At 48.1% G+C, this 27,899-nt stretch overlaps 1 protein-coding gene across 3 annotated transcripts in view; it reads left to right on the top strand.

The window, feature by feature from the left end:
- The window catches only part of ST8SIA5 (ST8 alpha-N-acetyl-neuraminide alpha-2,8-sialyltransferase 5), an 89,542-nt gene that overhangs the window by 21,588 nt on the left and 40,055 nt on the right, over positions 1-27,899 (top strand). For 2 of the 3 annotated variants that reach the window (XM_011949350.1, XM_011949349.1), the window contains one exon: positions 19,172-19,279. The exons of the other annotated variant lie outside the window; for it this stretch is intronic. In XM_011949350.1, coding sequence (XP_011804740.1) covers positions 19,172-19,279 — 108 coding nt within the window. The remainder of the gene's footprint in view (positions 1-19,171; positions 19,280-27,899) is intronic. 3 annotated transcript variants of the gene reach the window in all.

Raw genomic sequence — 27,899 nt, 5'->3', positions numbered from 1 at the left:
AATCTTGTAGGTTTCAGAGGAGACAGCAACGAGGGTGGTGGGAGTAGCCCGGTGGGACCTGACAGAGGCTTTGAAGAACTGATGGGTCTCAGAGACTGGATGTGGGGGGATCTGGGGACAGGCTGAGGTGTTGAGGTAGGAGGAGCGGGTGATGGAAGCTATCAAAGATTTGAAAGTTTCTTTTTAGACACCAGTGCTCTGTGAAGCTGACTGACGGCCTGTCTGGTCTCTGTTTAGCCTCATGCAGTGTGAGTGGGTGGACAAGATGGCTTCCTGTCTTCCAGCTCTGGTGACGTGGGGCACAAGGGACTGGTCCTTCAGAAGAACGGCCCAGGCTGGGCTTTGCCGGCTCCTTCTAGGGGGCCCACAGGTCCTGCAGAGCCCCTGGACTGGGTGGGTGGAGGGAATGGAAATAAGGCAGGTAAGCCAGGATATGTGTGGGGTGCTGCACTGTGGGGGTTCTGGGGGTTTAATGCCACACTGAGGGGCAGAGGGGCAGGTCCTGGGAGAATAAAATGCATCCACGCTCACTCCAACCTGAGATCCCATCTGATTTTGTGCTGCATTTGCCGAGTCTCTGGGCAAAGGAAGGCCAAACCTCCCTCCCCTCACTCTTCCAGCCTGCCAACTCCCCATTCTTCCTCAGCAGATGAAAGGATCAATACTTCCTGAGACCACCATTGCCACACCCACAACTCCCGAAAGGAGGCTTAAAGGAGGCAAGAATTCCCAAGTGCTTTCTCTTTCTTCCATGGTAGGCTGGGCTGTTGTCCTCCTTCTAATCCTAGTTCATTTTTGGGGGTTCTCTTTCCCCCCAGCAGTGCCTGCAGAGCCAACGTCCCCACACCTATGTGCCCCTATCCCCACCCGTTGCCCTTCTGCTGGTGAGGTGCTATTCTGCAGGCCCAGTTTCAGGCCCCTCTTAGTTCATGTTGGTTAATTGGTTCATTCATCATTCATGTGAAAAGCATCCATTGAGTGCCCTTTGTATACTAGCCCTGCACTGTCCACTAGCCACTAGCCCCATGTGACTACTGAGCACTGGAAGTGTGGTCTGACTTGAGACATGCTGTCTGTACATATACAATACACATTAGATTTCAAAGACATAATACAAAAAAGGGATGTGACGTATCTCCTTAATTTTTTTATATTGTTTGGGTGTTGAAATGATAATATTCAAATATATTAGGTTAAATTAAGTATGTAATTGAAATTAATTTTACCTGTTTCTTTTCACTTTCAAAAAATCTTTTTGGGAATTGTAGATTCATACACAGCTGTAACAAATAACACAGAGAGAACCTGTATCTACTTCCCCTAATTTCCTCCAAAGATAACATCTTTCAAAACAATACAGTACAATATCATGACCAGACATGGTGGCTCATGTCTGTAATCCTAGCACTTTGGGAGCCAAGGTGGGAGATCACTTGACCCCAGGAGTTTGAGACTAGCTTGGGCAACAGAGTGATACCCTGTCTCTCCAAAAAAAAAAAAAAAAAATATCCAGGTGTGGTGGCGCATGCCTATAGTCCTGGCTACTCAGGAGGCTGACGTGGGAGGATTCCTTGGACCCAGGAAGTCGAGGCTGCAGTCAGCTATGACCGCACCACTACATTTCAGCCTGGGTAACAGAGCAAGACCCTGTCTCAAAAAACAAAACACCCCAAACAATATAGTACAATATCACAACCAGGAAATTCACATTGATACAATCCGTCAATTCTCACTTCACCAATTTTGTATGCACTCATTTGTGAGTCTGTGTATTTAGTTCTAAGCAATTTTATTACATGAATTTTTACTTTTTGTAATGTGGCTACCAGAAAATTTAAAATTATATATATGACTCCTGGTATATTTATATTGGTGCTGCTATAGACATTGGTTACTGTATTAGTCAGGGTTCTCTAGAGGCACAGAACTAATATATGAAGGGCAGTTTATTAAGGAGTATTGACTCACATGATCACAAAACCAAGTCCTACAATAGGCCGTCTACAAGCTGAGGAGCAAGGAAGCCAGTCCAATTCCCCAAACCTCAAAAGTAGGGAAGCCAACAGAACAGTCTGTGGCCAAAGACCTGACAGCCCATGGCAAACCACTGGTGTTAAGTCCAAGAGTCCAAAAGCTGAAGAACTTGGAGTCCGATGTTCCAGGGCAGGAAGCATCCAGCACGGAGAAAGATGAAGGCCAGGAGACTCAGTAAGCCTGTTTTATTCTAGCCACATTGGCAGTTGATTAGATGGTGCCCACCCACATTGAGGGTGGGTCTGCCTCTCCCAGTCCTCTGACTCAAATGTTCATCTCCTTTGGCAACACCCTCACAGACACACTCAGGAACAATATTTTGTATCCTTCAGTCTAATCAAGTTGACACTTAAAATTAACCATCACACTTAAACAAGATGGATAAAACAGGGTACTCTCCTGGGGTAGGGCAGGGAGGGCTCAAACACACATGAAGAGTTTACAACTATCTTATATGCTAAGTGCCAAGTGGATGGTGCAAACTCTTGTTCATTGCTGCTGGAGTCAGAGGGCAGAGAGACCCCTCTGGCCAAGGGCTGTGTAGGAGCCCATGCTCACCTTAGAAGGAAGGATGCTTTGCTTGAAACAGGATGGGGGCTCCAGTCCTGCCCACCTAGTTCACTCATTCCCAACCCTACCTCCACCGTTTTCCCTCCTCTCCTCTGCAGAGGCTCAAAGGGTGTCCCAGTGTTCCACAGAGTCAATTTGGGAACCACTGGACAAGATTCAGGCTCTGAGTGGAGCCTGGAAAAGGAAGAGTAAGATTTCTGCCCAAAGGATTAGAGAGGCAACCCCAGGTGTACTACCAGGGTTGCTGTACCAAGGACCACACACTGGAGGGCTGAAACCACAGAGAGTTACTGTCCCACAGTCCTGGAGGCTGGAAGTCTGATATCAAGATATCAGCAGCGGTTCCTTCCAAGGCTGCAAGGAAGAATCTATTCTTTGCCTCTTCCCTACTTCTGGTGGTTTGCAGGTAATCTTCAATGCTCCTTGGCTTGTAGATCTCTGCCTTCATCTTCACCTAGTGGTCTCCTTTGTGGTCTGTATGTCCAAATTTCCCCTTTTCAAAAGGACACCAGTCATGTTGGATTAGGGCCAACCCTATTCCAGTATGACATCATCTTGCTGAACTAATTGCATCTGTGAGGACCCCGTTTCCAGCTAAGGTCAAAATCACCAGTGCTGGGGTTGGGTGTGGGTAGGACTTCAGCTATGAATTCTGGGGGGACACAATCCAACCCATAACAAGGAAACTTGTAGAAGCAAACAGCCAGGTGCAGGAATGAAATGGTTGGTTAGGTTCAGCGGGACTGGGTTCCATAGGCTTGGGAGAGAGTATGGGCGCTAACCTCGGAGGCTTGCACACACACACAGGTGCACACACACATGCATGCACACGTGTGCACACACACAGGGAATCCAGGCATGTCATACGATGAATAAAACATTATTTGTGGGAGCTCTTGACAGACAGAGTGGTTGGGATGAATGCTTGGTTGAGCGTTTGAGGGGACTGTCACCCACCATGTCCACATCTCTCCTCGGCCCCCCAAGGAGAAGGGAGGGGTCTGCAGTGTACTCATTGTGGCATGCTGTTTAGGCCTGAATGCAGAGGAGAGCTCCAAGACTGGTGCACACCCCTTCCCCCCACCTGTTTACCTCTTGTGGGAGCCCTTCCTTTAAATGAAATATCTGACAAAGAGCAGTTGGAAGGGGCGTGACATTGTTGGATGGCCCCGGGTGCCCGCTTGTGTGGGTCTCTTCCTGAGGTGAGCAGTGGAGACAATCAGGGAGGGGGTGGGCTGGCAGTGGGGGCCTGGGACACTAGGCTGGGAGCAGGAACGCACTGAGTTTGGCCTTGGGGGCCTGGGCTCAGGCCATTGCAGCATGAAGACTGGAGGCCGTCCCAGGGCTCTACCTGGAGCTTGTTCTGTTTCTCTCTCCGGACCCCTCCCATGGCTGGGTGCCCTGGTGTGCATTCCCCCCTCCCCTTGCCTTGGCACTATAAGTGCTTGCACTCCCCTGGGCCTGCAGAGCCTTGATGGCTTTAGAATCCAGGATGCTCACCTGCTCATCAGGACCCCAGGACACAGGACCAAGGGTCCCAAGGAGGCCCTCCTGCTGCCACCCGCAGAGCCCCATCTGCCCCAGTGTCTGTCATAGCTTCACCACTTTCCTCCTTTCCCTTCTAGGGTGGAGAGTGGGGGTGGGGGGAGGTGGGGGACGGCCTAGGGGTCGGGGGTCTCTCCGTTCCTCTCCTCTCTCCAGACACTCTTGCCCTGCAGCATCTTGTGCCGCCAATGAAAGGCCCCCCAGGTGGACCCTGGTGAATGAAACCCCTTCCTTTTTCCAATGAGAGAATTGTTACCCTCTGGAGAATCACAGGAAAGTAACATGAGTCACAGAGTGAATCAGAAGCATGGACAGGCAAGGGAGGGCAGAGCCTGGTCATTGCACCCGTTCATCCTGCTGAGAACGCTGCGCAACCGGCAGCATTTCTGCTTTGATCTAGGTGGGAAGGTCCTGGCACCTTCTCTGAGAGGCCTATCTCCTTACTTAGACCTGGGGATGGTGGAGGGCTTTGGGGGGCGGGTGGGGAAAGGGCGGTCAGAGCCCCCTAGGGGCAAAGAGAGGCCCACATTCTGGGCCCATCCCACAGAGACTCCTGGCTGAGTTCTTGGCTCCTCCAGAGATGAAATTGGGTCCACCTTCCTCTCACATGGCTTTGAGGGACCCCAGAAAGGCAGTGTTCCTTTCTTCCATGAACTGATGCTCCATCACTGGCCATCCTGCCCCTGGCTCACTCAGCCCCAGTGAAAGCTCATCCTCCCCTCGCTTCTGCCTCTGCAGGGGACAGGCCTCACCTAGCGCATCCACCTGGGCTGGCCCCTCATCGCCCACTTCCTGTCCTGCTCACGTGTCCCCTTCCCAGAGAGGCCTCCCCGACTGCCCTGTGTGGAATAACATTCCTTCCTGACCCCAAGCCCCTTATCCCACTTTCTTCCCTTTATTTCTTCCACAACACCTTTCATCCTTTAGCATATGGCGCATTTTGTCGCCTATTTGTTTACTGTCATCATATCTGTCTCCCTCTGGTGGAAATTAAGAGTTGCTGGGGCAAGGCTTTGGTGGCTTGCTTGCTGTTGAGCCTCAGTATGTAGCCTGGGATGGCTGTTGGACCAATATAGGATAATATAATAAAATAAATATTATGCATATATAAGATAAAAATAGAATGAATGGGAAAAGGAAAGGTACGCTCAATACACTGTGAGGTCCAATGCAAGTGATTTGCTAATTAACAATACAAAAGCAATTATACATTTTATTTCACAAGCTTGCTTGGTGTGAAAGGGCTCATTTTTAAAATTTCTTTTCATTAAAAACATGACTAAATCTTACCCACCAGTTTATGAGAAATTGAATCCACCAGTGTTGAGGTGCCTTCGGGGTCTTCCCCCTCCTAGGATTGTGTGAAGACCCTGGGGGTCTTGTGTGGAACAGAACAGTGCCGTGGGCCCCCAAGGCTGTGTTGGCCTGGCTGATCTGCTCACTGCTTTCTGGAGGCTTCTGGAGCCCTGGGTCCAGCCTCCCAAGCTGCCCTTTTCTGAGGTCCTACTATCCCTTGTGAGGGATGTGGAGAGAGGGACCTTAAGCTGCTAGCGCGGGCTTCCTGGTTTGGGCCATGGTCTCACCACTTCCACCACAGCCCTCTCCAGACCCAGAGGCACTGGCCCCCCTCCTCCCCCAGGACTCTCTTACACAGTTTCTTCACAGCACAATTTCTTGAGCACTGAAACCTTTCAGCCCCCACAACCCAGTTGGCCCTGGGTTGAAGATGAAAAAACCGAGCTACCTTTCTGGAATGGAGGAAGGAAAATACAAATGAATAATTCAGTAGATTATCCTCCCACAAAAGTTAAACAGCACCGTTTGTGAATGATATACTTCTTTTATTTTTTTTTATGAATAGCACCTACTCAAGGTTATCCCTGTAATGATAGGGAGTACAGTCATTCTCATTCCTATTGTATGCCTGTCAAGAGGGCGGGGGTGGTGACAGGCAGGGCCCTGGAATGTGCTCACCCGGGCCAGTGTGAGGATGGTAGCAAAGGTGAACAGGTGTGTTGTGCATGAGGCCAGAAGGCTGAGGTCACTGACCCAGCACCCCAATATGGGAAGACCCCAAGGTGTGCTGTGTGCAACTGACTCCCAGGACAGGATCCAGACCTTGGGTGCTGAGAGGACTGAACTGGGAGTCAGGACTCCTGGGTTCCAGGCCTATCTTTGCCCCCAGGTGGCTTGAGCTAACTTCCCACTCTATGCCCGTTTCCTCAGCTGTGATGGCTGACGGTGTACTCTGCCTCCCTCCCTCACAGGACTGGGGTCGGGATAGAGCAAGATGCCGCAACTCAGGGGCTGTCAATGGACAGTCCGCAGCCTACAGCGTGTTGTATTTGGTCTGCACAGCGTTTCAAGTTTGGATTCACTGGCAACCTTTAAGAATGGGAAATGAAAAATAAAAGCCTGGACTTCCTGCACCTCTTGGACAAATAAGCAAAGTGGCAACCCGAGGCCTGTCTTCCCATATCTCAGGCAGCGCAGACACCCTTCCCCGTTCTTATTGCCTTCGCTTTGCTCGTTCTCTGTCCAGCCCCCTCATGCCCAGGTTTGAATTTGCTCCCTGGTAGAAGTGAAGCACTTTGTGGAAATATAAATGATTAATGTGCAGTTGTACTTTTATTGGCTGTTTTACCCAGGGTGCGTGATGCTCTAAAAGGTCCAAGAAGAGCACAGACGAGCTCTCTAAGGAGAGCTTCTTGAGCAAAAGTGTGAATGTGGTGGTGCCGTCCCTAACTTTAGAGATGACGGTCATAGGATGAGCAGGGCCCTCCCCGGGCCAGGATGGGATCCATCAGGAAGGTAAGGGCATCTGTTCTGGGGTGGCTGCTGGCATGAGACTGAGTTGTCTTAAGGAGAAGAAGAGGATTTGGCTTTGTTCTTGGTCAAGACTTGGGTCAGGAAGGGCTTTCAGATCAGTGGCTCCAGCCACTCTGGCTGCTGATCCTTGGGGTCCTTGCCTTCCACAGGGGCCTGGGCTTTCGTGCTGGGGCGAGAGGGAGGTGAAGGGGCCCTGAGCCCGGTGATCGGTGACCTCTAGTTCCCCGACGGGTATGGGTAGTAGCAGTTACTCAGGAGAAAGGCATGACATTTTCAGCATGAAACAACTGCCCCTGTTTTGTTTTCCTCATTTTTCATTTTTGTGTTAATACCGGCCATCATCGTCACTACCATTCCTCCTGTTTGTGCAATGCCGAAAGAGTTACCAAAAGGTCTTTTTCTTTTTCTTTTGGTAAAGAAAGAAAATATTTTTATTATTGAATAAGCATTAAATCAGAATATAGTGCTCATCACAAGCAATCTGCTAAGAGACTGCAAAGACAGAAAGAAATCTCCCCCTTGACATAGCCAGGCAGCTACAACCGCTACCCGCATCTTCTCTGGATAAACAACTAGCCCTCCTGTAGTTGCCAGAGCCATTTGTCACACACAGTTCGTCTTCACTTCACCTGGTAGTTGGGGTGACCATCCGTGTTAGCTAATTGGCTTTATCCAGAGGAGAAACAAACTTCTCATATCCTTAGGAGACAGTTTTGCAAGCCGGAGCAAGACACCCACTGAAGTGAGATTCCTACCCTCCTGCAGAAACTTGGAAATAGGAGTACTGTCTTCCTTGATTTTTACATTTCAAAGAGATGGCTCCCAGGTTTTTGAGAAGGAAGGCCCTGGGTCATAAAACTGAAGAAAAACCTGTTTAATTTTTTTTTTTTTTTTGAGACAGAGTCTCACTCTGTCACCCAGGCTGGAGTGCAGTGGCATGATCTCGGTTCACTGCAACCTCCGCCTCCCGGATTCAAGCAATTCTCCTGCCTCAGCTTCCCAAGTAGCTGGGATTACAGGCTTGTGCCACCACGCCTGGCTGATTTTTTTGTATTTTTAGTAGGGATGGGGTTTCACCATATTGGCCAAGCTGGTCTCGAACTCCTGAACTTGTGGTCCACCCACTTTGACCTCCCAAAGTGCTGGGATTGCAGGCGTGAGCCACCACGCCCGGCCACAAACCTGTTTAATTTTGAAAATGATTTATCTACACATTTTAAAGAAGAGAAAGTACTTACAAGTTTGCTAACGTAATACTCTAAGAAAAAGGAGAGGAGTAGAAAGAAGGCTTCTTCTCTTATTTGAGACAGTCCCAGAATAATTTATTGAGGACCTACTGTGTGCCTCTAAGCAACCTAGAAAGTTGTCTAGGATTATTATTTTATTATTACGATTATTGTTTTGAGTTTACATTGTTCCCACTTTTTAATGTGGTTATAAAAATAATACATTGTTCATCGTAAACCTTTCAGGGCCAAAAAGTAGGAAGAAGCAGGAAAAAAAAAATTTCACATTATCCTACCACTCAGAGACATCAGAACTTTTTGACTTGTTTTCTTTCAGGTTTTCCACTAAGCACTTTTTAAAAAGATGTAAGAAATAATAGTGAATTTACACATATATTCTGACTTTTTTTGCTTAAATTTAATGGTTTCCCTATGTCATTTAAAATGTCTTTATATGTATGATGTTTTGGTGGTTACATGGCCATCCATGTGTTTTTTTTTCTTTGTTTTTTTTGAGACAGGGTCTGCCTGGAGTGCAGTTGGCACAGTCAGGTCTCACTGTAGCCTCACTCTCCCAAACTCAAGTGATCCTCCTGCCTCAGCCTCCCAAATAGCTGGGACTATAGGTGTGTGCCACTATGCCTGGCCAGTTACAAAAAAATTAGTAGAGATGGGGTCTCACTATATTGCCCAAGCTGGTCTAGAACTCCTGGGCTCAAGCAATTCTCCTGCCTCATCCTCCCCAAGTGCTGGGATTACAAGTGTGAGCCACCGTACCAGCCCTCCCATCATTCTGAAGCACTGCAGTCCCCAGCCTTTTCCTAATGGTGCCTATTTAGGTTGTCTGATTAATAAGACTTGAGGCAACAGTGTGTCTGGTTCAAACCCTCTTTGTGATTTTGATAATTTCCTGAGGATAAAATCCTGAAAGGGGTATCACTGGGACCAAAGGTATAAGCATTATTAAACCTTTTGATAGATATTTCCAAATCCTCTTTCAGAAAGTTGATACCAAAGACCAGCCTTGAGTATTAACATTACATATATTTTACCAATTTGATAGGTTAAAAATAAGATTGTATTATTTTCATTTGCATGTCTTTGGTTACTAGTCAGGTTAAACCCACACCAAAATTTAATTTTGTTTATTTTTTGTAAATTTTTGTTGTTGTTTCTTTTTTCTTTTTTAGACACAGGGTGTTGCTCTGTCATCCAGGCTGTAGTGCAGTAGCACAATCATAGCTCAGTGCAGCCTTGAACTCCGGGTCTCTCCTCCCACTTCAGCCTCCCAAAGCACTGGAAGTACAGGCATTAGCCACTGTGCCCAGCCTACTTTTGCTTATTTACTTTTATTTTTATTTTTTGAGACAGCATCTTGCCCCGTCACCCAGGCCGGAGTGCAGTGGTGTGGTCATGACTAGTTGCAGCCTCAACCTCCTGTGCTCAAATGATCTTCCTGCCGCAGCCTCCCAAGCTCTAATTTTTTGATTTTTTTTTTTTTTTTTTGGTAGAGACAGAGTCTCACTATGTTGCCCAGGCTGGTCTCAAACTCCTGAGTTCAAGCTATCCCCCTGCCTTGGCCTCTCAAAGTGCCAGGCCTACTTTTATTTATTTTTTGAAAAAGTAATGCAAGCATGTATAAAATCAGAAGTTACAAAAGTGTGTACAAATGGAAAGGAAGATTTCTCACCTTGTCCATCAACCACTCCATTATGTTTTCTGGATGCAAACATTGGGTTAAATACATTTTAATTGTGTATTATTAGATATAAAAGGCTTTATATGCATGTGAGCATTTATATGTCTGCTTTTGTAGACTGTTTATGTCCTTAGGTTGAGGATTATTCATCCCCTTTGACAGATGAGAAAACTGAGACTTAAAGAGGTTCAGTGCTGAGAGTTTCAGTGCTGAGAATCACACGGCTGGTAAATGGTGGAATGTGAGCCCCTCTATCCAAGAATCTCTAGAGGCAGGCATTGCCCAGAGGTGAGTCATCTGTTTGGATGGCTATTGAAGCTCTGAAGAAAGTGCCACCTATGGGGCTGGTGTTAACACCTTTAAAGGAACATGGCAGCTGCAGGTGTGTGAGTGATGGAGAGGCACTGATAACACCTTCTTATCCAGAACCTTCTCTCTCATCAAACTGGCACTTCTGCCTAAAATCCTGGGAAAGGCTGTTTAGCAATTGGAGCTATTTGCCCCTCACTGAGAACTAGCAGTTTCTGGGATTAGTGCTGCAGTTCCTAGCAGAACCCTGGCCTGGCCTTCTCCAGCTCGCTGCTTTTTCTGTCCTCTCACTAACCCCCAACCTCTGGACTCTTCCCAGGACCCCACCTGTGCAAGGTGGTCATTTCCCAATTAATGGTTAAAACCAGACTGTCAGTTCTTGAGGGCAGCAGCAGTATCTCCTAACATTGAAGAAGTCCATTTGTAATTGTAGGCCGCAACACTGTCATTCTTTTGGAGTCTGAGTGACAGGTTAATGGGTAAGATACTTTAGGGACAGGGGACAGCCCCTGTGGCCCTTCAACTCACACCCCTCCCTGCCTGGTGCCCCTTACTAGCTCTGGATGATCCACTGTACACCTTGTCTCTTGGGTGGAAGTTTGCCTGGTGGCACCTCTAACATCTCTATGGCTGCAGCCCCTTTGCCTGTCCCCGGAGGGCTGAACTCAACAAGCAGTCTGGCATGTGTTTTTGGCTGACCTCCCCTCCCTCTGTTTCTTCCTCTTTCCCAGGACTGGTAAGACTCTTCTGTTCGAATTTTCTTTAAAAGGGGCCTCTGGGGAGGGTGGAGTTCAGGATCTCATAGTTCTAGAACCTCAAGGCACCCACCCCTAGCCCCCTTTCCCCACTCTGATTGCTTAAAGACCTTGAGAAAGACAATTTGAGGCTCAGGTTTAGATATAAAGTCTAGTTTCTTCCCTAGGAAGGACCATAATTATGTAGGGGTGACAGAACTCACAGATAGACAGGCAGAAGTGACTGCTGAGTCAGGCAGGATGAGAAGATGTAGGGGGTTTGAGAGTAAGTGCTGACTTGGTTCCAAGGTGGGATGGCCCGGTAGGCTGGGCCAGAGTGGTCAAGAAGGGCCTCAGGGAAGCGGTGGTGCTTGAGCTGGACATTGAAGGTTGAGGGACATTGAGGCAGGTGGGGCACAGGATGAGTGTGGGAGCACAATGGTGGCTTAAAAAGATGAGGTTTGCAGAGGGGTGCAAGTGAAACTGTAGGACCACTGCTGGGGAACTGAGTTTAGGGTCTGGAATCCTGTCCTTTGGGTCGTGGGGAGTCTTTGAAGGTTCTGGAACAGACAAGTGGTGCTATTGGGATACTCCTTAGGAAGCTCACTCTGATGGCAGTGTTTAGGACATTGGGCAGGGAAGGTATGAAGACCTAGGAGACCATCTAGGAAGCAGCTGCCTTCCTGTCCTCTACTGACCTGAAAAACAGAGCATAGCAATGACAGTGGCTTCAGTTTCACCCTCCAGAGCCTGTGGGAGCCTCAACCTGAAGCAGGAGGCTCTTGGAGGTGGTTTGCAAGGACGGGTTCGGCTGCATTTTGTCTTGAGCACATGACCAGTCTTTTGGTGACCTGGGCTGCACGCTGTGCCCCACTGGGTTGAGCAGTCAGCACATGGGGTCCTGGGCTCTGGCGAATGGTGTGGGGCTTCTATGGGGAACCCAAGTCCATGGTGCCAAGTGCCCTGTGCCCCATAGATTCATCCTCTTTTGGTTCAGCCACCCTGGAGATTCCAGCATCTGAGTGGGCACTCGCACACGCTTGGCCCCAGGCCTACCATATGCAAAGGCAGATTGTGCAGGAGCCCACACACTGTGAATGGAGAGCTACACATGTGCCACTTCCTCCCCTTCCTGTGTCCCCCACAAAATTGCCTCCACTGGCCTCCTCCAGTGCCAGAAATTCTGTGACTTTGGCTCTTCAATCAAAATGGAAAAGGATCTCAGAGATGACTTGTGCCTCTTCATTTTATAATATTCTATGGTTATTATTATTATTATTTTTGAGACAGAGTCTCACTCCATCACCAGGCTGGAGTGCAGTGGTGCGATCTCAGCTCACTGCAACCTCCGCTCCCGGGTTCAAGCGATTCTCCTGCCTCAGCCTCCCGAGTACCTGGGACTACAGGCGCATGCCACCACGCCCAGCTAATTTTTATGTTTTTAGTAGAGATAGGGTTTCACCATGTTGACCTCTTGACCTTGTGATCTGCCTGCCTCGGCTTCCCAAAATGCTGGGATTACAGGCGTGAGCCACCACGCCCAGTCATGGTTTGTTTTATATGGACTTCGTCATTAAACAGTCCACAGCAATGGCAGCAGCCCGAACAATATTAAAAATATTGGACAATGGAAAAGTCTTTTTATCCCCAAAAAAGAGCATGAGAACATGGGGTTAAAGGAGAGAAGGAAGAAACATGGGCCCTGGCGTTCGGCTTGGGCTTGAATACTTTCTCTGCTCTTCACAGTATCTGGGCAGGTTGTAACTCTAATCTCCCTAGGTTCAGTTTCCTCATCTGTGAAATGGCGTCCTAATGCCCACCTATAGGCTTTTGGGAGGATTTGAAATAACATGTAAATCTGTCACAGTGCCTGGAACATATATATTTTTTAATCCATTGGCAAAAATTTTAATAAGATAATGTCTTACAATATTGGGAGGGTATTATTAATGGAGGTAGTTCCACCTGTTTTTAAATTGCTTCCCTAAGATGTGATTTTTGCCTTCTGTCCTGAAATTCCCCTACTAGTTCGCTCAGGGAAGCGTGGGCAGCTTTCCCCACCCTCTGATGGCTGTAGGATTCATTGCCATGAGAGCAAGGGGCTAAGTTACACGGCTGTGGGTTACACAACTGGGGACCTGGCTGAGCCAGGTTGTCAGCAATAACCACACGACAGAGAAAAGCTGAGCCTCCATAAACATATCCCGGATTTCATAATCAGAAAATCCAGACAGAGCTATTTTTATTTTAACAGGCACATAACTTTTGAGTAAGTATGGGCGTCAGGTGGCACCACACACTTTTCAGTGCTTGGGGCCTCTAAATATCTGAATCCAGTCTTGAATAAATCAGTTTACATAATTCTTTTTTTTTTTTTTTTTTGAGACGGAGTCTCACTGTATCGCCCAGGCTGGAGTGCAGTGGCCGGATCTCAGCTCACTGCAAGCTCCGCCTCCCGGGTTTACGCCATTCTCCTGCCTCAGCCTCCCGAGTAGCTGGGACTACAGGCGCCCGCCACCTCGCCCGGCTAGTTTTTTTTTTTGTATTTTTTAGTAGAGACGGAGTTTCACCGTGTTAGCCAGGATGGTCTCGATCTCCTGACCTCGTGATCCGCCCGTCTCGGCCTCCCAAAGTGCTGGGATTACAGGCGTGAGCCACCGCGCCCGGCCCCCATAATTCTTTATATGTTCTATTTCCTTAGGGTCAAGGCTGTGTTCAATCCTAGCTTAACCTGCAAGGTGCAAAGATTCTGCAAGGCTGACTGAGTCCAGGAAGCTGACTTTGGCTACTCCAAGGCCTTGTTAGTGATTACGAGTTTAGCACAGTTAAGCACTTGTTTTTTTGTTGTTGTCGTTTGTTTGTTTGTTTTTTGAGATGAAGTCTCACTGTGTCACCCAGGCTGGAATGCAGTGGCGTGATCTTGACTCACTGCAACCTCCGCCTCCCGGGTTCAAGCAATTCTCTGCCTCAGCCTCCCTAGTAGCTGAGATTACAGGTGTGCGCCACCACATCTGGCTAAGTTTTTTGTATTTTTAGTAGAGACCATGTTCCACCATCTTGGCCAGGTTGGTCTTGAACTCCTGACCTCATGATCCCTCTACCTTGGCCTCCCAAAGTGCTGGGCTTACAGGCACGAGCCACCGTGCCCGGACTTAAAACTTATTTTAACATGTAGTTTTATTGTAGAAATATAGACTACAAAGGAGTGTGGAGAACAATATAACAAACATTCATGCAGTCATGACTGAGAATAAGGAGTGTTAACAAATGTTAACATCCTGTCATATTCACTTCAAATATTTTCCTCCTGAAAAAATAAATTAGGCATAAAAAACCAGTTACAGCATTCCGTTTAAGCACTTGATTTTGTCCTCTCTTGTTTGCTAATATTTCCATGTGTGTTAGTGTACTTATCTCAATTTTATGGTGAGCATTTTGGAAACAAGAGTTTGCTCTTTGCTGTTACTTGGCCCAGCAACTACCAGTTCCTGATGCATAGTAGATGCTCAATAAATGTTGTATAAATGAATGAGTAAATAAAATGTTTTATTTTTTAACGTTTCTTAAAAATTTTGTTTTATTTAATTATTATTTTTGAGACAGAGTCTCACTCAGTCACCCAGACTGGAGTGCAGTGGTGCAACCTCAGCTCACCGCAGCTTCTGCCTCCCAGGTTCAAGCAATTCTCCTGCCTCAGCCTCCCAGGTAGCTGGGACTACAGGTGCGCACCACCATGCTTGGATAAAATTTTTTTTTTTTTAAGTAGAGACAGGGTTTCACCATGTTGGTCAGGCTGGTCTCAAACTCCTGACCTCAAGTGATCCTCCCACCATGGCCTCCCAAAGTACTGGCATTACAGGCGTGAGCCACCGTGCCCAGCTGTGAAATGTTTTTCCTTTTGTCATCTTCCTTTATACCTCCACACACCTTCCTCATTGGGTTTCTTTGACTAATAATAGATCCTATCCTTAGTTCAGGAATGGAATTTAAATTATATAATACATTGGTTTTGAAAATTATGCAATTAGGTTTTTTTGAGATAAATGAGTAAACATTGCTAAACCAAAAGAAAGAATAAACTTTAATTCCAGCTACAAAAGTAACCAGGTTTCTGGTATAAAACCTTACATAAATAGAACTACTACTGTGTATCTCCTTTTGTAGCTTGTTTTTTCCCCCCATTTAATAATGAGTGTCTTTCTAAGTCATCATATTTTCTGCTCAGTAGTCCCTCACCTCTATAGTCCTGGGAGGGGACTGCCATGTGAAGGGACATGGGGTCTCATGGGTAGGAGGACAATAGTGTGGTTGGCTAGCTGACCCTTCATGCATTCCGTGGGAAGAAGTCTAGCTGGTTAGACTATTTTTTAAGGACCCGTGAGTCTCATAGCAGACTCCTGGGCTGGACATTGATTTGATATGTTTGTGAACTAGCTAGTTTGCAAAATCTCAGGTGGAAATATTACTGTTTTCTTGGCCTCTAGGCTGTTTGGTAAAGGCTTTTAGGAGTAGAAGCATTTAGAGTTAGCCCTTGGTTTAAATCTTAGCTTGGCTACTTGTTACTTGGGCAAGCTGCTAAACCTCTCTGAGCTGCATATTTTATCAGCTGTAAATGGAGATAATGAGATTTTCCTTCTTCCTTCCTTCCTTCCTTCCTTCCTTCCTTCCTTCCTTCCTTCCTTCTTCCTTCCTTCCCTCCTTCCTTCCTTCCTCTCTTCCTCTCTTCCTCTCTTTCTTTCTTTCTTCTTGCTCTGTCACCCAGGCTGGAGTGCAGTGACATGATCTCTCCTCACTACAACCTCAGCCTCCTGGGTTCAAGTGATTCTCATGCCTCAGCCTCGCAGAGTAGCTGTGATTACAAGCATGTGCCACCATGCCCAGCTAATTTTTGTATATTTAGTAGACACGGGGTTTCACCATGTTGGCTAGGCTGGTCTTGAACTCCTGACCTCAAGTGATCCATCCGTCTCGGTTCCCCAAAGTTCTGGGATTACAGGTGTGAGCCACCATGCTTGGCCCGATCATGAGATTTTCTGTGTGAGGCGTTTGTAGGAATTGAGACCATTTATGTAAAGGGCTGGGTTGGTAATAAGTGCTCAAAGTGTCTCTCTTCTGAATAAACCAAGCCCAAATTTTCTCCAAGAAATACCTTGGTGATCTCTTTGAAAGGAAACAACCACTTCAGTAAATAAATAAGTGGATAAATGAATAACTATTGAATCAGAACCAGACCGGAGCACTTCTGTTTTTTGAATGGACTAAGAACTGGACAAGCATTTTGTTTGGCTTCGGCCTCTGTCCTGTGAGTTGTACATTTTGCTCTGAGCTCCCCACTGCTGTGGAGCCTGGAGAGTATGAGAATGGGGTCTACTGTCACTCAGCAAAGCATCGCTGGAGCACCTCATGTGTGCAGCTCTCTGCTAGCAGGGCCCCAAGGAGCCTCCTCAGCCTAGGGTCTGGCTGAGAGACCAAGCTGATACACACGTGGGAGGTGAGCTAGACTTCTGAAGAGGGGGATGCGTGGGCATCATAGAAGGCGGCTCAGATCTATGATACTTGCAGTCAAGGACTTTGAAGGCAACTGAGATAGTCATCTTTAAAGAGGCCTCAAGAGGTGCAGAGACTCAGGCACTTAACCTATTATTGGAGATATGGATGGATCAGTTCCCAGCTCCAGTGACCATCTGCTGCCCGATTCCCTTAGCTTAGACGCTATTTATTATAAAGGGTTTTACTGAAAAAAAAATTTCCGCTTTTTTTTTTTTTTTTGAGATGGATTTTCACTCTTGTCACCCAGGCTGGAGTGCAATGGCATGATCTCAGCTCACTGTAACCTCCGCCTCCCGGGTTCAAGCGATTCTCCTGCCTCAGCCTCCCGAGTAGCTGGGATTACAGGCACCTGCCACCATGCCCAGCTAATTTTTGTATTTTTAGTAGAGACAGGGTTTCACCATGCTGGCCAGGCTGGTCTCGAACTCCCGACCTCAGGCAATCCGCCTGCTTCGGCCTTCCAAAGTGCTGGGATTACAGGCATGAGCCACTACGCTCCACCTTCTTTTTTCTTTTGTCTTTTTCTCCCTGCATTCTTTTTATAAGTGTTTCACTATTTACTTATTCATTCATTCATTCATTCATTCAAGACAGGGTCTCACTCTCTTGCTCAGGCTGGAGTGCAGTGGTGTGATCTCGGCTCACTTCAACCTCCACCTCCCAGGATCAAAGGATTCTCCTGCCTTAGCCTCCCAAGGCGAGTGCCACCATGCCCAGCTAATTTTTGTATTTTTTGTAGAGATGGGCTTTCACCATGTTGTCTAGTCTGGTCTCAAACTCCTGAGCTCAGGTGATCCACTCACCTCGGCCTCCCGAAGTGCTGGGATTATAGGCATGAACCACCAAGCCTGGCCTCACTATTTATTTACAGAAATATTTCACATCCATGATTCTGTCCAGTCAAAAGTTCTTTCTGAGGTGATGCTATTGGCTTTGGCCAGTTGGAGAATGGAATCATCTGACTCACCCATCCGGCAAATGGCCCTCTGGATAACATAGGTTTTAAACTGGTCGTTAAACCTGCCTGTAACCTTGCCAATTTCGCCCATGTCCTTTTGCGTGGACACATGGTCCTTGGCACCGATGACGTGGTTGCTGGCGAAGCATTTCCTTGGGAGGTACAGGTTTATGAATTCACTGGAATCGTTCTGCATATTGAGACCACACTGGTCATGAGCAGAGAAAGCTGTTTTGTTTTATTCTGTTTTGTTTTGTTTTGTTTTGTTCTCTGAGCGTTAAAGTTTTCTTCACATGCTGATGGTCCTAATAGCCTGTTTATATTTAAGGGCCAGCCAGTCACTAGAAGGTTTCTTGGAAGCTCTGTGGATTGTTATAGACAGCGATTCTCAACTGGGGCAATTTTGCCCCCAGGAGACACTGGCAATGTCTGGAGACATTTTTGATTGCCACAACAGAAGGGTCCGGGGTACAATGCTGCTGGCATCTAGTGGTAGAGAGCAGGGATGTTGCTCAGCATCCTATAACGCACAGGACAGTCCCACAACAAAGAAGTAGCCAGCCCCAGATGCCATAGTGCCAGGCTGAGAAAGCCTGCCCTGGGGCGATGAAGCAGGCACCAACCCTTTCCTCCATATCTGTTTCTTTTGAGCAGGTCAGTTTCCCTCCTGAGAAACCCATCCCTCAACAAACCTGGAAGGCAGGTGTGTGGCCCAAGCATTCAGAAGCCAGGTGCACTCAGTAAGCAGACTTTCAGGCACACCCGCTGTTTTCAGTGCAGAGTCTCTGATATAAGAAAATAGCACAGAACTTCTGTGAGTCAGTTTTCCCAGAAAGCAATCTCCTGACATCTGTGAGGTGGGCAGGTGGAGTGGCCAGGCTGCCTGGGCTTGGGAAGAGGGCCTGGTATGGGAATTCACAGGGCATTGGGGAGAGGGTTGTCTAACTGCTTTTTGTGCGGACTTCAAACAATCCTGCTCTTAGCTCCATTTTGCACTCCCATCTTTGCTGGCCCTGGGGACCTTCCATTCCTGAGCCTTCCTGAGTTGTTCACTGTGAGTAGATCTGCTTTTTGCAGGCAGTCGGGTGTCCACTCTCTGGTGGAGGTCTGTGACCTTGTGCTTTTCATCATCCAGCATGTTATTGCTGGTCCCTTCTATGGCCTTCTCCCCACATGCATGTCTGTATTTATCCCTTTGCTGTCATTTTAGTGAGGGTTGGGGAAGGCGTGGAGATAAACCTGTGTTGAGTGCACATCTTGAACCAAAAATGGTATCCTTGTGTGCTGGAATACTGTAGATTTTATTAAAAGCCCTGAAGTGTGTCTGGCTTTTGAGGAGGACAAAATGCTGGTGCTGGCACTGGCACTCTTTTGGTTTAACTGGAGGCAGGAATTGAGGGATGGCACGGTATAGGAGGTAGAAGAGCTCTGTGACCTTTGTCTCGCGAAGTCTCAATGTCCCTGTGTGTGAAATGCGTGCTCTCAGCCCTGCTGGTACAGATGGAATGAGGGGATGAGTGCAGAACAGCAGAGAGCACTGCAGAGTGCTGTGGTTTATGATCGCCATCCTCATGATTGGAGTCAGTACCATCACCTCCTTTAACTGCATGACCAAGGCGATATGTCACTTGGGCACAGCGACAGAATGTGGCTCTCTGGTAGGCAGGCTTAACCCAGCAAATGAGCATGAGTACCGACTGCCTCGTTTTCTTGCCAGAGGCCTCCAGTTTGGTTGGCAGAGTGGTGACCAGCTGTCCAATTGGACGGGGCTCTTTAATGTCACGGATGATCCAGCAGTGCAGAGCGGCAGTGACTCCAGCTCCAGGTACAGACCCCGGCCAAAGGCCAGGGAGGGGGGAAGCCTGACCCGGGGTGGCCCTGCAGCCCCTGCCACATTGTCCACTTCCTAGGATGGAAGAAGCAGGCTCGTTCTGGTGGCTCAAAACTCCCTGCACTTTAGTATCCCACCTGGTTCCTTTAACCTGAGGGTGAATGAGTTTGAAGGATGAGGCATAGGACCCAACCACAACCGAGCAGGGATTCACTGGCCCCTTCTATCCGGTGGGTAGTGTGGGGAGTCTTGGTCTGAAACCTCCATTTAGGGGTGGGGGCCGAAGCTCTGTCCCTGCTGCAGGGATTTCAGATATCAGCCAGCAAGTGTGTGTAGGTGTGTATGGGTGGGTGGCATCAAGAAGCGGGTGTCAGGTGGGTGTTCCCTGCTTCTCTGAAGTCCCCTGCCCAGGTGCTCCCTGCCCTGCCCACAGGGGAGGTTGCCCTTGGCTGGAGCAGAACCATTTCCATCAAGATGGTGTTGAGATTTTCTCTATGCTCCATCATGTGGCTATTTCCTCTTGATCAGTAATATTTGTTGAATGAATAAAAATGGAATATTCTGAGGCTGGGCACACTCATTGCAGGGAGGGTATTGTGGAGAATTTTTGCAGACGAGGCAGGATACTGTCTCTGCTGGGAGCTGGGTGTGACTGGAACCTGCCAGCTAAGCATTCCCAGGGGCTGATTAAGCTGTTTGGTTTCTTAATTTTTGTATTTCTAAGGAGGGGGTAACTCTCACGTCCGTTTCCCTGAGAGGCTCACATTTTTGTTGCTGGTGATTTTGACACACAAACATTAAATTGACCCTGCAGAGGAAAAGTAATGGATTTTTCAAGGACCCCTGATATGTATGTTTTTATTCAATGCTTTGAGAAAGATGAGTCTCTGGTGTCAGAAAACAGTTGAGCAAATGTCCACAGATGTGCCCGAGGGTGTGGGGATGGCCACACATGGTGTCCTGGGCTGGAGGGTCTTATGCTGGCCTTTGGGACCACAGTTCTTTCCATGGAAGTGCAGAGGGAGCTCTGGACATCACAGGTGAGGTGGGGGCCCATGCTTATCCTAGGAAGCTGAGCCTCCCGTGCTGGCCTGTCTGCTGAGTGGCCCTGCCTCCCGGGTGGTGAGCAGTCTAGGTAAGTCAGCAAGTGTGTACCTCCCTACTGAACTCCTAGGAGAGTTCTTCAAGAGGTTTGGGGTAGAAAATGTTAGTCAAGGCCAGGCATGGTGGCTCATGCCTGTAATCCCAGCACTTTGGGAGGTCGAGGCGGGCGTATCACTTGAGGTCAGTAGTTCAAGACCAGCCTGGCCAACATGGTGAAACCCCATTTCCACTAAAAATACAAAAATTAGCTGAGTGTGGTGGCACAGGCCTGTAATCCTAGCTGCTTGGGAGGCTGAGGCGGGAGAACAGCTTGAACCTGGAAGGCGGAGGCTGCAGTGAGCTGAGATTGTGCCACTGCACTCCAGCCTGAGTGACAGTGAAACCCTGTCAAGAAACAAAGAGAGAGAGAGAGAGAGGGAGGAAGGAAGGAAAAGAAAGAAAGAGAAAAGAGAAAGAAAGAGAAAGAGAAAGAAGAGAAGAGAGAAAAGAAAAGCGAGTCAAGTGAGCAAGGCAGACAGATGGGCCCCTGGGAAGCTGTTTCTGGGCAGATGTCTCCAGGCAGTGGCTGAAACCATTGCCATTGCGTGGGCTCCATTCCTAACTTTTCCTGCTGCCAGCATCTTTTGTCTTTCCTTCCTCTTTCCACGGTTTCACCTGTAACTTCTCTTACCCCTCACTGCACCTGTGTTCTCCTCTGCCTTTCTTCCTGTTACCTGTTCTTGGCCCTCCTTCCTTTCTCCCTCCCCATTGCCTCCCTCTCTCCTCCACGTCCTTGCTTCCCTACTGCCTTTCTCACTCCCCTTGCCCTTTATTTTCTCTGCCCCTCTCTCCATGATCTGGGCCAGCTTCCTTTTTCCTATCAGCTGGGAGCCCGCAGGGTCAGAAACACAGCTGACGTCTGTCAAGTTGGTTTTGGAACTCAGGTGCCTTTGATGCAACATTGTTATCAGCTGAGTTGACTTGCTTCTGGAGCGCTCCCATCTCAGCAAGAATTTCCTTAGTCACAGAATAAATGGCATGACCACACCTTCCACGTTTTCCTGGGACAATTCCAATTTCAAATATCCATTTCTAGTTGACCCCAAAGTACCCACCTAGTTGAAGGACTGCAGTATGTAGAGTCCCCACATGTGGAAAATAGTGGTTAACGTAGTTAGAATGGAACTGGGTAGTGAAGAGTTTTTACCCTGGTGTGTGAGCAGCTTCTGCCTTCTTTAAAATGGGCAGGACAGCTCCTGGCAGCAGATGTGCAGAGCTTGGGGGAGGACCTAACGAGGACACCATGTACATTGTCCCAATTAACAACTCTCCAAATCTGGAAGATGGGATGAGCTTCATGGTATTATTCACCTATTGAATAATTCAGTGCATGCCATGTTTTGCTATCTATAGTTGTGTGGTGTTAAAGTGTGTTACAACCTGTTATTTATTATTAACAGTTTGGAAAGGAAGTCAGGAAGTACCAAATATAACCAGAGGATGAAGAGGGGCAAAAAAGCAGATGACTCATACATTGTATATACTCAAGCAGGAGCCACAAGGAGAAGGAGCCAGTCCAAATGATTAGTCTGGAAAACTCCAAACAGCACCACAAAGCAAATTCAAGCCAGATAGTGCTCATAAAAGGCTGTGGTCTGATCTTCTTATTGGTCACAGGCTGGGGGAAGTCCAGGCTGAATTAGAAAGGTGCGAGCTATAAGATATACATTGACATATAGCTTTATTAATTTCAAGTCTAGGTCTATAATGTGTTGTCCAATAAGCATCCTTAGGGGAACTGATTTAATGAGCATATAGGAATAATTTTCTTTTTCTTTTTCTTTTTTCTTTCTTTTTTTTTTTGAGACAGAGTTTCACTCCATCGCTCAGGCTGGAATGCAGTGGTGCAATCTTGATTGACTGCAACCTCCGCCTCCCGGGTGCAAGCAATTCTCCTCCCTCAGCCTACTGAGTAGCTGGGACTATAGGCACCTGCCACCAGGGCCGGCTAACTTTTGTATCTTTTAATAGAGATGGGATTTCACTATGTTGGCCAGGCTGGGTCTTGAACTCCTGACCTCAAGTGATCCACCTGCCTCGGCCTCCCAATGCTGGGATTACAGGCGTGAGCCATGGCACCCAGCTGGAATAATTTTCAGTCAGCAAATGTTTCTATTTAAGTGGGTGTTTTGCACAAGTAGGAAGGCCTGTGAAGACCTTTCTCATGTGTTTATGCTTCCATCTTCTCAGCAAGACAGTGGTTGTGCATCTTCAGTTTTGAATTCCCAGCACCTAGTGTGGCACCTGTTATGTAGTAGGTGCTCAATAAATGTGAATTGTGTAAAAAAAATGAATTACGCAAGGAAATAGTAAAGGCTGTTGGTAAGAAAGCAAACTTTGATTTCAATGTTCTGAGTCTTCCCTTAGAGATTTATTCCTTTGGATTTAACCTTGTCTCCTGCCATTGTCTTTGAAAAGTTGTCTCCTTTCTGGAAACACATTAGAATCAGAAACTCATTCACAGGCTGGAATTGCCAGAGAATTCGCTCTTGAAAAGAGCTGATAGTAGGGCAGGCTGACAGTTGTGGGCTTCTGGGTGGGAAAAGGAAGACTGACAGTTGGTGGGGGTGGGGTATACAAAGTAGAGAGGGTGGAGAAGCCCTGTCTCTACTAAAAATACAAAATTAGCCAGGCGTGATGGCACATGTCTGTAATCCCAGCTTCTCAGGAGGCTGAGACAGGAGAATCGCTTGAACTCAGGAGGCGGAGATTGTGGTGAGCTGAGATCGTGCCATTGCACTCCAGCCTGGGCAACAAGAGCAAAACTCCATCTAAAAAAAAAAAAAGTAGAGAGGGGGCAGTGAAAGCAGATGACGTACTCCTGTGCTAACTGACTAGACCTCCTCCTGAACACCCCTCACCGAGCATGGCCCCTCTGGGGAGGTGGAGGAGGATAGTGGGTACTTGTCCTCCACGGTCAGCTCTAACCCTGATCCCTCTGGACTGGCCTAGCTACCTGTCTGCCTGGCAACTGCTCAGAGAGCAGGGGGAGGCAGCGGTGCCCCCATGGTCATGGCCTCTGTCCTGCAAGGTGGGCATTGTTGCATGCACTGCCTCAGGAAAACATCCCCTGCTTCAGTCACAGGGACAGAGGAGAACTGAGGCAGGAGACCCCCAGGCACTGTCCCAGCAGAGTTGACTGTCAGACTGGCCCATGGCCACAGCACAAAGGGCTTCACTCAGCTTCTGCCAACTGGGTCTGGCTCCACATCCAAGTCCTTGTACTCCTGCCAGTATCCACTTCCTCCTTGAAGCCTTCCCTGCTAGCCCCAGCCCAACTGAAATCCCTTTAACTCTGCCTTCTGTAGATACATCTGCTTCTGTCATTGCACACACAGAGGACCCTCTGGCAAGTGCACATAATCCTTCTGTGTTTGCTCACATATTCCCCAAATCCCGCGGAGCCTCTGGCTTTGGAGAACTGGGCTGGACCACCTGTGTGAGCATCTCCAGGGCCCTCTGGATCCTCTAGATCCAGGCACAGCCACAGGCTCCTTGGCTGGCCTCACTGGCCCCCTTTCCATACTCCACACCAGTCTTGGCCCTCCTGGTCTCACCACTGTAATCGGCTGGCAAAGAGGAGGTGTGGAAGGCAACTCAGGAGACACTTGTCTCTGAGGTCCAGAGCAGGGCTGGCCCAGGCTGCCTGTGGGTGGGACAGCCTTCTCCCTGTACCCTTCTTCCTGGGCTTCTGGGATGGAGTGTGGAAGACTTCCCAAGGCCAGGGTAGCACCAGCTATAGGAAAAAAAGAGCAAGCCCCAAATAGATGACACAAGAGGGCCCTCTTGGCAGAAAAGCGAGCCAAGTGAGTGTCTGGGGCCAGGCACTATGCTGGGTGCCTTACATGTATTATCCCATTTAGTCCTTACCCTCAAAGCTTTGAGGTGGGTGTATTCATTACCCTCCATTTTACAGATGAGGAAACTGAGTCACCAAAGGTTAGGTCACTTCCAGGTGGTGGGTGGAGCTGGAGCACCATATCTCCTGTGTGACTACAGAGTCCCAGCACTCATGGGAGGGGTTAGAGGGGTTCTTCCTTCTGGGCTGTGGGCAGCTCATGCAGAGCTGGGTGAGTATCCTTGTCTTTTCTTTCCAAGTCCTCTCAGGTCTTCTATTTCTGCCTTCAGCTCCTGGCTGTTAGATCATAAAAAAAGGCCATATTGATTTAAGTAGATCACTTCTGGTCAGGCACAGTTGCTCATGCCTATAATCCCAGAACTTTTAAGAGGCTGAGGTGGGAGGATCACTTGAGGCTAGGAGTTAAAGACCAGCCGGGTCTACATAACAAGACCCCGTCTCTATCAAAAATTAAGAAAAAAAAAAGCTAGACATGGTGGTGCACACTTGTAGTCCTAGCTACTTAGGAGGCTGAGGTCAGAAGATCACTTGAGCCCAGAAGTTTGAGGCTGCAGTGAGGTAAGATCACGCCTCTGCACTCCAGCCTGGGTGACAGAGTAGGATCGTATCTAAAAAAAAAAAAAAAAAAAAAAAATAGTAGATCGCTTCTTTGCAACTGTTATCAAAGCTGCAGGGTTGATCTCAGACAAGATGATCTTTAGGGTCTGTCATCTCCTCCTTCCCTGTCTCTTCCACCTTCTATCTTCTGTGTCCTCCTCCCTCCTGCCTTCCCAAGTGTACTTAGTGTTTTTCTGATTGTTGCCTCTGAAAAATGCGACCCTCCACCTGCTCCTGGCAATTATACATTTCAAAGAGGAGCCCTTGGAGGCAGTGTGACCCCTGCAGTCCCGAATGCCATCGTGGCCATCTGAGGGCAGGACAGCGGAGGACGCACACTCCTGCATGGCAGGTGCAGCTGGCTCGCTTAAGCCTTCCTGGTCAATGTTCTCTTCTGCGGAAAAGGAGGGAAAAAGGGCCGGAGCTCTTGGGCTTCACCCAACTAGGAAGGATTTGGGAGATGCAGGTTGGTGGAATGTTCTGGACTGGGTGCTGGAAAAACAAAAAGCAAAACAAACATGGCAGCTTCTCCCGTTGGTCCCACATACCTGATGTGGGCTTCTTGGGGCCTGGCAGAACCCAGGCTGCAGCAGGCTGAGGCTGCTGGTGGAAGTGGAGTTGGTTAGCACTGGGAGACTCCTCCTCCTCAAGACAGGGTTGCTCCAGGAGTGCTCTGAACCCAAAGCTTTGTGGCTTTTGAGTCTCTGTGGAGTCTCCTGGGCAAATAACCACTTACATGAATATTTCTGTGCCTCAATTACACCATCTGCAAAACTGAGGTCATTAACCCAACTCGGGGTGATACAAAGGAGGTCATGGGCTCTGTAACTCCCTGAGTGCTCCAAGGTTAAAGCACCTCACAGGTCCCCGTAGGGCTCCGTGGAGGTGGAGTACGGGGGTCTCTTCCCCCCTCAGGTTCGCCCAGACTCACAGCATTTCCATGGGGGGATAGCACTCCCTCCCTGGGCCTTGTCTGCTTACCTGTAAACTGAGGAGGCTGGATCAGATGGGTGCAGTGCCTGTCAGGGCCTCACCCCTTCTTCACCCCAGGTCAGCTCCCCAAACTCTGTTCCTCCCTTCAGCTTCCACCATCCATTCTCCCTCTTCTTCTTCTTCACGCTCCTATGCTTCCTCCCTTGTAGACCATCTTTCAGAATTTTATGCCAATCACTTGGCAAAGGCAGAAGGCTAGGGGAAGGCATGAGAATGGGAAGGAAGGAAAGAAAGGGGTCGGGCTGGAAGGACCAAGGACCTACCCACCCATTAGATTAGGGAATGCTCACAAGGTTACGGCAGCTAGAGGCTCTTCGAGCTTTCCACCACATGTCACCATTTATAGCCCGGCATCCCCCTGACTTGATGGCCACCAAGACCTTGTTGAGCTAGTAAGTGATGGCAGGTCATGAAGCTCGCAAAGAGGCCATCCTTCCCCATGCGAACCTCCTGGTTTGAAGTCCTTCCTCTGGCTGATTGTAAATCTTTCCTCCCTAAGTCTCAGTGGGGGCTCTTAGGCTTGCCTTTTGGAGGCTCACAGAACACTGAAGTCTGTCTTTTCTTCCTCCAGCCATCCCTTCACACTTTGGGAGACATCCCATCCTCTCCACTTGCCCCAGGACCAGGTCTTCAGACACTCACTCAGCCCTCCTTCACCTGCAGACTTCCATGGCACCATCTCCAACATCTCCCACTCCTGGCCTTGCTTCTACCTATGCCAGAGGGGCATCTGTTCCCTGCTCCCTTGAATCTTTTCTTGTCAAGGTCATTGATGACCTCCTGGTTGCTAGATCAGTGGTGCCTTCTCTGTCCTCCTCTTCTTTGGCCCCCATTTCCAGGACAGATGGGTCAATACTGGAGTTGACCATCTGTCCTGGAAATGCTCTCTCCTCTTAGCTTCCATGTCCCCGAGCTCTGTGTCTGGGTTTTCTTCCACCTGCAGACCTTCCTTCTCAGTGTCCTTTGCTGCCATCTGAATGTGGGAGCTAACCTCAGGCCTGTCCTTGGCCCTCTTCCTTCTCTCTGTGCTCTCTCCCAGTGTCTCCTCAAGTCCCTTGTCCTTGACTCTGGAATGTGCATCCCCAGCCCTGACCTCTGCACTGGGCCTCAGCCGTGTGCATCTGACTGCCTACCTGTGATCTCCTCTAGATGTCTGAGGGCACAGCAAGCTTTACATGGCCCAAGAATCTTTCCATCCAAACCCCAAACCTGTTCATCTCTCTTACCCTTAAATGGCTATGTCATCCCTCCCACTAGTTGTTCAAGTCCTAGGAGTTACTATTGATTTATCTCTCTCTTTCACTTTCTAAATTTTTTTTTTTGTACTTTAAGTTCTAGGGTACATGTGCACAATGTGCAGGTTTGTTACATATGTATACATGTGCCATGTTGGTGTGCTGCACCCATTAACTCATCATTTACATTAGGTATATCTCCTAATGCTATCCCTCCCCGTCCCTCCATGCCACGACAGGCCCCAGTGTGTGATATTCCCCGCCCTGTGTCCAAGTGTTCTCATTGTTCAATTCCCACCTATGAGTGAGAACATGCGGTATTTGGTTTTTTGTCCTTGCAATAGTTTGCTGAAAATGATGGTTTCCAGCTTCATCCATGTCCCTACAAAGGACATGAACTTATCCTTTTTTATGGCTGCATAGTATTCCATGGTGTATATGTGCCACATTTTCCTAATCCAGTCTATCATTGATGGACATTTGGGTTGGTTCCAAGTCTTTGCTATCGTGAATAGTGTCACAATAAACATATGTGTGCATGTGTCTTTATTAGCAGCATGATTTATAATCCTTTGGGTATATACCCAGTAATGGAATGGCTGGGCAAATGGTATTTCTAGTTCTAGATCCTTGAGGAATTGCCACATTGTCTTCCACAATGGTTGAACTAGTTTACAGTCTCACCAACAGTATAAAAGTTTTCCTATTTCTCTACATCCTCTCCAGCACCTATTGTTTCCTGACTTTTTTTTTTTTTTGTGAGACAGAGTCTCACTCTGTTGCCCAG

Source organism: Colobus angolensis, unplaced genomic scaffold, assembly GCF_000951035.1.
Source record: "Colobus angolensis palliatus isolate OR3802 unplaced genomic scaffold, Cang.pa_1.0 Scaffold299, whole genome shotgun sequence".
Taxonomy (NCBI): domain Eukaryota; kingdom Metazoa; phylum Chordata; class Mammalia; order Primates; family Cercopithecidae; genus Colobus; species Colobus angolensis.
This window is presented reverse-complemented; position numbering and strand designations above follow the sequence as displayed.